The 9146-nt window shown below is 35.9% G+C and overlaps 1 protein-coding gene across 1 annotated transcript; it reads right to left on the bottom strand.

The window, feature by feature from the left end:
- Window positions 1-998: 998 nt before the first annotated feature.
- On the bottom strand, window positions 999-8884 carry LOC132156140 (protein Wnt-2). The gene is made up of 5 exons (XM_059565017.1): window positions 7922-8884; window positions 7280-7500; window positions 5789-6066; window positions 5402-5666; window positions 999-1204 (listed from the first exon to the last, which is right to left on the bottom strand). Exons 1-5 carry the CDS (start codon window positions 8002-8004, stop codon window positions 999-1001), a joined length of 1053 nt encoding a protein of 350 aa, XP_059421000.1. The 5' UTR covers window positions 8005-8884.
- Between the last annotated feature and the right edge of the window lie 262 nt (window positions 8885-9146).

Genomic DNA, 9146 nt, shown 5'->3' with positions numbered 1-9146 from the left:
AAATTAGACCATTCCATATCAAAGAACATAAAAGTTAAATGGTTATTTATTAGGTAAATATCTATACAAATATATATCATAATTAGATAACAATTTAAATGCAATAGTATACAATATGATAATTATATATTATAAATCTCTCGTTAGGGAATTTTTTTTTTAATAATACACATTTATGTACTGAAACAATATCCTTTGTTGAGGCGGAATACATTACCATTTTACCATTTACTATTTTCAAGCAATATTGTTAAAGTTTGAGTACAATGCTAAAATATGCATAAAAAGGCTATGGTCTTTACAAATTAAAAGAGTTTTCAAAATAAAAGTGTTTTGCTGTTTTCTGTTGTTCCTATTTCCATGTTTTCCATTTCTTTTCATGGTTCATTGTTCATGGTTCAAAAAATTTGCATAATAATAATAATATGTCTAATATAATCTGGGTCTTATTTGGAGCCACTAAAGAATGAATCGGATAGGAAAAGTTTTACTTGGCTTTATACTGACTGAATATCCTTCAGATACAAAAAGTGTTAAAAGTGTCCAAAATAATGATCTTTACTCAGTCTACTTATTGTTTGTACAACAGAAATATGAAAAAAAATATTAGTTAACATGTCAAACATCTAACAAATATAGTTTCTAAACTTTAGAACAACAAACTTTTACAGACAACTATCAAACATAACATACAAGTATGTTTTATTTTAAATTACACAGTTCGTATTTACATTTCAAAATATGAAATACATTAAAGATAAGCATTCCTATGCTCCAAAGCTGTAATAAATATGTGTGTTATGATGGGGAAAAACAGTAAGTAAAGATGGTAAAACTACTTAAGACTTCACAAAGTTGTGATACAACAAATCTGAATAGATTTTAAGTTGCTGAACAGACTTTTATCTAATTTGCCACAGAGAAGCAATGTGAAAAGTCAAAGGTTTGAGATGGGATCTTTTTCTCTGTATGGTAACTGAAGTGCAGGAGTCGTGGGGTCATGACTGGGTTTTGCAGGTATGCACATCTACCTCCTCTTGGCAGTCCCTGCAGTGAACAGCACAACACCACTGGAACCTGCACTCACATTTGGTGGTGCGGCTCACGCGTGATGTGTCGTAGCCCCGCCCACAACACATGACCTCACAGCTGTCAGCCCCACGGGACGTGCGGTTGCACACTCTCCCACCAGTACCTACAGAACCTGAAATAAAGCACAAATTTAAATGAGACATCATAGGTTTTAGTGAGCTAAATCATGAACAGCTACATCAAAAATGGTATAGATCCTCGCTCAAATAACAATGTGTTTATGCCCCTGGGCACTGATGAAGTACACTAAATGACCTAAAGTAACCTAAAGACAAAGTAAGTCATAAGATACATGAGCTACATAAGCAACATGAGAAGCTTTGGTTAAAATTGCAAAAATGACTTTTTATATGTAATTATCACAAAAGCATCAGTAAAAATTTGTTGAAAACTACAGCCCGGTCAACAATGTTTCACATCATATATCAATCATTTTCCAGCAAAAATGTTTGAGTTTATAGTTGCATTATAGCTGTATAATTTCCAGCTTTTTGAAAAGTGTTCATTTGTAAAGCAAAAAACAGTTTTTGTACAAACTAACAAAAATCATGAAGGAAAAAATCTGAAAAGTGCAACACTGTTTTTCTCCCAGACTTTACAAACACGCGGTCGCAAAAAAAAAAAAAAAAGGTACAATTTTTAGTCTTTTTGTCAGCATTTTCATGCAATATATGAAATATACACAAGACAAATTTACTTGAAAGGCAAAATTGTGTAACTTGTTCAGAACTTAAAAAAAAAAAAATATTAAGACCATGTACACAACTTTGTGTAACATTATATATAATTAATATGCAATATAAAATTTAATAAAATTTTATGTGAAAATTAAAAACAATTATTGTCAAATAATTTCAATGTAATACATTATTTTGTATTTTAAATCCAATTAAAATCTATCTATTTTCATATATTTTTTGTTTTATTAAATAAAAAATGTTTTATTAAATTGTACTATCTATCTATACATGCATATATAAAATAATTGAAAATTAATCATATTCATATCATACAAAAAAATCATATAATTTGTTCATATATATATTTGAATGCATTGCTGCAAATATACATTTATAATTTTTTTTTATAATAAGTAAAAGGTAAAAACATTTGCAGGATGGGTAAAAATTATTACCGTATTTTCCGGACTATAAATCGCACTTTTTTTCTTAGTTTGGCTGGTCCTGCGACTTATAGTCAGGTGCGACTTATTTATCAAAATTAATTTTACATGAACCCAGAGAAATGAACTAAGAGAAAACATTACCATCTACAGCCGCGAGAGGGCGCTCTAATGTTGCTCAGTGCTCCTGTAGTCTACACTGAACACATATAGCACCCTCTCGCGGCTGTAGACGGTAATGTTTCCTCTTGGTTCTTGGTTCTAAATAAATGCAACTTATAGTCCAGTGCGACTTATAAATGTTTTTTTCTTCATCATGACGTATTTTTGGACTGATGCGACTTATACTCAGGTGCGACTTATAGTCCGAAAAATACAGTACTACTGGCCTCAAATAGCCAAGTCTAGGAATTAAAAGGAGTCGTACACATACTTTCATATATTTATAAATACATTTTCACTGTTGCAATCTATTAATGTAGTGAATAATTGAACATATTCCTGAAACTAGCAGACCTGGACTGAATAGTCATGTGTAGTGCCTGGCAGATGTCTGATAGTGTCCAGACAGCACTGTCTTGAAGAGTCTGGGTTTGTCGGCACTATGTAAAAGGATGACCGCTTGGTCCTTGGTCAGATGAGGGACTGATGATAGAAGCTATCAAGCATTGCTCTGGGTCTTCATCACGTACTCATTTCATCAGCTCTAATCTCAACAACCCATCCCTCTATGAGGCTGACACGTTGCTGATTGTTGCTGATACAGAAATAGCTAAAGACCTTGTATAAACCCTTGCTTTGCTCCTTCCGAATGACAATCTGCAGCCTTTTTTATAAAGATCCCTTCAATGCCAATCAACACTTAGCACTGTACAAACAACCACGTTTGTTTCTTGAGGTTTATCCTATATAAAGTTGTTTAGTCTAAGATTTTAAGGTAAGAACAATCTTACAGAAAAGTCCAGGACTGCAAAACTCTTCAGTCTACCAGTAGCGCCAGCATTGGTATGTCACCGCTGGTCTATTGAACTCAATTGCAAGTAGGCAGGCATGTGTCTGGGCATGACATGGCCACTCCTCCCAGCAGCAGTTCATCAAGCTGGTATGCTGGGCTCATATCGTTTACATCATGGGCAGCCTTTACCTGAGCATGCATCTGCTTATTAAATTAAGATGAGGGGGTGCCAAAAGATGAGTTTAGCATGTGTGACCATGGTGAGAGCTAGAAATTGATTTCACACTTATGCAGTGGAGGTATAGTCTTTGTCTCCTAAAACTGACATCAAACACACTGCCTGGCCAAGAGAGTTTCTCACAAACCACCACACTAGAGAGGTCAACATGCACTATAATGTGGTGGTCTCATTTTTTTAAACGTTCCTTCTGAGCTAATGAGAAAAAAATAGACCAGATCTAAAAACATTACCATTAATAAACATGATGTGCCATACAGTAAAGGAATTGTTAACGCAAAAATGAAAGGTCAGTCATGTCATTTCAAAACTATAAGACTTTTTTTTCAGGCTGCATCCGAAATCGCTTACTTCCTAATATATATTAGATGAAGAACAGTATGTGAAAAGAGTAGTATTTCCAAATTCACACTATTTATAAAATACCCAGATGATTAATTACATCTTATGCACACTTTATCCCATGAGGCCAACATGAGAGGATTGGTGAATGACAGTGAAGTGAAACGCATAAAGCTGGTAAGTTTACATGACAATGAAAATACAAAGGATGCATGTCATTCATATAGATATATTACACGCATTCAAACTACAGTATATAGAACATACTTTTTTTAACTTTTGCAAAGTAATTACTTATTAAAACGAAGTACCAACTTGGAGAGTATGTAATGTGGGACAGAGGTTAAATGTTTTTTGTCCATATAATGAGTCAATAAAGTCCAGTGTTGTTTTGGCTTGACTTTCTTTTGTGTTTTTGTATTCCACAGAAGAAAAAAAACTCATATAGGTTTGGAATAACATGACATTTTCATTTTTGGATGAACTAGTCCTTTAAATGTATATCGTTTCCCCATACAACAGATGTCAGTGTGGCCCAGTGTTGTTTTGGACCCCATTGACGTCCACTGTATTTTTGTATTCTCCAGAAGAAAAAAGACATACAGGTTTGGGAACGACATGACAGTTTTCATTTTTGGATGAACAAGCCCTTTGACTTGTAAGATCTAAAGATTCTAAATGTACATGCTTATAAATGAGCAGTTATACTGACACACAATAAATAATAAATACCTAAAGTGGGTTTGAAACCTCAAGGCACTTAAAAGAGACATGACCTACCTCTCTAAATATTCCTGCCAGTTTTAGGCAGAAAATATAGAGCTGCCGCCATAGAAGGCAGTGATTTATAGCATTTGCGCGAAGGGATTATATTTCAGCTCCCGTTCTGCCCACAAAACTGTGGTAATGTGCCTAAACACAGCGTCACCTGATAGCAGGGATCATCTGCAGTCTGACAGGACCCCCTCCTTACTGCTTCCCACATAAGTACACCTGGTGTTATTCAGTACGTACACACACACAGAACGGTAAAAAAGAGATAAACCTCTGCCTTAGGGAGGGAATCTTAACCAGCATTCAGGTTACAGGATTGGGTTATGACTATTGTGTATGTAATAACCAGCTAAATAGCTCACATCCTCTGATTACAACTGTGTTTGGGGGCAAAGACTAATGCCAGCAGAGTGGGAGTCTTGGAGGAAGGGAACACAAACAGTGGGTTATGAAACATGATGGAGTTCTATAGATTTGATTTATTAACTTAATTCACCTCTTGAGGTAATGCTAAGAAAAGAATAGATCACTATTCTGTTATCATTTACTCAGCTTAATGTCTCGTTCCAAACCTGTATGCCTTTCTTTATGATGCAGAACACAAAAAGACGATATTTGGAAAGTCAGTGGGGTTCAGTGTTGTTTTGGATTACAGGAAAAAAGTACAGTGAAACATTCTTCAAAATAGCTGCTGCTGTGTTTCACAGAAGAAAGAAAGTCATACATTTTGGGTGAATTACCTTTTTAAGGTTAAGGTTTCCCTGAGCCCATTTAACATTTATTTTTTGGACCACGTGAATGGATAAACAAATTCTTTAAAATATCTAGAAATATCTAATTACCCTTTTAAGGTTAAGGTTTCCCTCAGCACACTTACCAGACTCATGGTCCCATATACAGTAGTCAGGTGAGTCCTCAAAGTAGACAAGGTCATTTTTGGTAGGCCTCTTAAACATCCTGTAGGCACTGGTGAAGCCTGTTCCATACTGGTTCATCACCACCTGAATGGCATTGTTGTACTTTTTGCGGAGATAGTCACCAGTCTGCCTGAAGTCTGCCATGGCTAACCAGCAGGTACGTACATTGCATGAGCCACTGACACCATGACACTTACACTCTAGGTTCATAAAGCGTTTTACCGCCTGTGAATGAAAAAGTAGACAGTATCTAGAGTAAACCTCTGACTAGTCTATATGATTGCATGAGCCATCATTTGTCAAGATTTCATTTCTCAATATGTATCAACAGTTGTTTGTATTGTTACCTTCCTCCCTGCACGGTTGTTGTGCAAGTTCATGAGCGCCCGTGCATCTCTCTCCTTCCTCTCCTTGGCGTCAATGAACACCTGAGTGAACTTGATCGCGTGGTCAACATGATCACTGCACCCACCCCAGTCGAAAGCTCCCTTGGCATCACGGGATGAGCCCTTTTTTCCAGGGTCGCAAGAGCAGTTTTCTAGTTCCCCCTGACTGCACGCCCTGGTCAAAGTGTAGACCATACCAGCTGATGAGATGGCATAGACAAAGGCAGCCTCACGACTGCCTGAGAAAAAGAAAGAAGGAACAGTGTTTAGCTTAGTTAAGAAATTTTAAAAAATTGTTGAGGAGTTGCTTATTATTTAAAATTAATAGAAAATACACACACACACACATGCCCGTTATGAAATCCCTGCAATTGTTTTAAATTAGTAAGCTGACATTGACAATAAGTAGATTCTCACACTGTCACAGAGAAGTATGGGTCTTTCTGGGAGGTCTGAATACCTTAAAGCAAGAAGATTAAAGTCAGAGGTTTAACCTAACTTCAATGTGCAGAGCAGCTTAGAGGCCTGGGACACAAGAGTTCCTTTGTGGATCTTCCAATTAATATGATTTTACATGAGATGAGAAAACAGAGCGAGAGACGCTTACTGTTGCAAACCTAAAGTATCAAAACAGGCAATTACACCTAGTTAAAGCATCAAGCTGCTGAACAGTTCTGAATGAACTCACCAGACACAATAACCTAGCCTTTCTACTCTAAACTGATATAAATCTGGAACACAATGAAACGTAAAGGATACACTTGCGTGCTAAGTGACACTATTGTGACTTACTGATTCAGATTACATCTAGACATCTTGAGTAGACAATATTGAGTTTTTATGGGTCAATGACGTGACATTTTTTTTTAATCTGTATTTTAGTTACTGAAAAGCTATGACTAGAATACATATTTTCTATGATGAACATTTCTGATTTTAAATCATTTTGATATTTCGTATTGGGCTTAAAATCACAGTCCAAATGTTAGATTTTCGAGGTTGCACAACTGTATAGAAATTGGCAAAAACTAAATTACAAATAAAAGAAAGGGGTAATAAGGATTCTTATTATTTGTAAATAAATCATTGTAGATAGATATAGATAGATAGATAGATAGATAGATAGATAGATAGATAGATAGATAGATAGATAGATAGATAGATAGATAGATAGATAGATAGAAAGATAGATAGATAGATAGATAGATAGATAGATAGATAGATAGATAGATAGATAGATAGATCAGTACTAGGTTATATGTTCTGAAAATGTTTTGTAAAAATCAAATTTCATCAATACATACACAGTGTAGTATGAACCTAGTTCAAGTTTGACTGTCTGTAATATGATCTAATATCAGATAAGAATTGCACTGCAGGTTGAGCGCAGAGAACATTCTGTGTGTGCAAACAGCCGTTTGACTTGAAACAATACACTTAAGCCTTACTCACTTCGATGCAGAAGTCTTCCAAAAAGATTGTGCTCGCGCGCCATGGTATTGCAATTCCATCGGTGGTTTCTGAACTGGTGCTGACATTCTCCGATCCAGTTTTTAATTCCAGCTCCAATAGCCTGCATCACCTTGGGATGCTGGCGGCACAACTGGCGTTGTTTGTTAATTAAGCCCGGGATGTTGTCGCACATCACTTGCGATCCAAGAGTGCCCATGTACCTGCATAAAAGATGAAAGCACAGGGAATGAGCGATGGGAATCTCTTGAAGTCATCATGTTTTAACACCCAACCGTGTGCTCTGCACATTCAAAATAAATAAATAAATAAATAAATAAGTACATAAAATAATTATCTATCTATCATGTGTGTGTGTGTGTGTGTTTGTGAGAGAGAGAGAGTAGGCTATTTAGGCCTCTCTCTCTCACACACTCTCTCTCTCTCTCTCTCTCTCTATAAAATCAAAATCCTCACATCTTAGATTTTTATGGAAGAAAAAAAATATTTCACAAAGTTTTTCGATAACTCCAAACCAATGATTTACTTTTCGGTCATAATCGTAGTCTAAAACATAATTTGAATTCATTGTTAATCTGAAAGCATTAGTAAAATTGAAAAAAAAAAAAAAAAAACTGTACCCACCACCACGATGCGTCGACCCTTGATGTGAACCAGCAAACTGCCACGGACAGATAAAAACATATTCCATTTGGCAAAAAGTTCATATTACAAATTTTGTATTGATACACTCATTCGTTGAGGCAATTGTCTTCGGTTTGACAACAAATAACTGAAACAGAGTGCATCGAGTGCTGAAGCGGTCCGAGCAGTTTGGTTATTTACTCTCCCAGATTAAAAATCTCTGAAGTGACGTGACCCAAGTGATTCAAAGCATCGTGGAGTGTGATGTGTAGCGCTGCAGACACAGCCTGATGCTCTTCCTCGGTCTGAAGCGGCTGCAGATAGCTGATGATCTCCTATCAGGTTTAAATTGCTTACACAAGGGGTGGGCGCAGCCCTGCCTCAGGAATGAGGTGAAGAAATTAGATGTCTGAAAGTATCTGTTCAGGCTAGCTTGACACCCGCCACAGGTTTGGCTTATATCCAAAGCAGCGAAAGAGTAGAATGTGGTCCAACGTGAAATGTCTATTCATATCCTCCCGAGACCCAGCACTTTTTGCTTTTTTTTATCATTAGGCTATTTGGTACATAATAAACAATAATAATGAAAATATATATTTTATTTTAAAATAACATTTTTCGAAATGATCTTTTCTTAGAAAATAAGGCTTAATTTAATCTGTCTTCTCAACAAACATGTCCTGCTCTTGATGATGTGCATTGAGATTGGATTATCACATTCTTTTGAACTTTCCACGAACTGTTCAATTGTCGCACAGAATTTCCTCTATCTTTGATCTACAGTTTATGTGAAATAATTAATATGTCAGTTTTTCTACCAATGGGAACCAAGATTAGGCTATTAGGAAAACCGGATTCTTCTCGTGATCTCCGTGGAAAAGGCGCGGTCTCGAGAGCGAGAAGACTTTTCATCGGTAATATGGTGGAATTTAAATTGACCTAATTTCATCCTTTTTAAGACAATAAAGAAAGGCTTTTCTGAATCCTTTCAGTGGTTTTGTTTATATAATATAATATATATAATATATAGTAGTGCCTTAAAAATAATTAAGAGAAATTACCGGATGAGGTTTAGAGGAGTCTGACTGCTCTGATTTATTTTATTATAAACGGAAGGCCTTCAAAATTGGATTGCTTGGAAAAGGACATGCTTGTAACCAGTGTGCAACTTATTCAATGACTTTCAGAACAACCAGAGATTTTGCGCAGTCATACACTAAACTCG

The sequence above is a fragment of the Carassius carassius genome, chromosome 13 (assembly GCF_963082965.1).
Source record: "Carassius carassius chromosome 13, fCarCar2.1, whole genome shotgun sequence".
Taxonomy (NCBI): Eukaryota; Metazoa; Chordata; class Actinopteri; order Cypriniformes; family Cyprinidae; genus Carassius; species Carassius carassius.
This window is presented reverse-complemented; position numbering and strand designations above follow the sequence as displayed.

Coding starts and splice junctions, on each gene's coding strand:
- LOC132156140 (XM_059565017.1), bottom strand. CDS start 8,004: ATGAACTTTTTGCCAAATGGAATATGTTTTTATCTGTCCGTGGCAGTT. Junction 7,501..7,921: donor AGGGTCGACGCATCGTGGTG/GTGGGTACAGTT, acceptor TCTTTTATGCAG/GTACATGGGCACTCTTGGAT. Junction 1,205..5,401: donor TATATGGGACCATGAGTCTG/GTAAGTGTGCTG, acceptor GCTTTATTTCAG/GTTCTGTAGGTACTGGTGGG.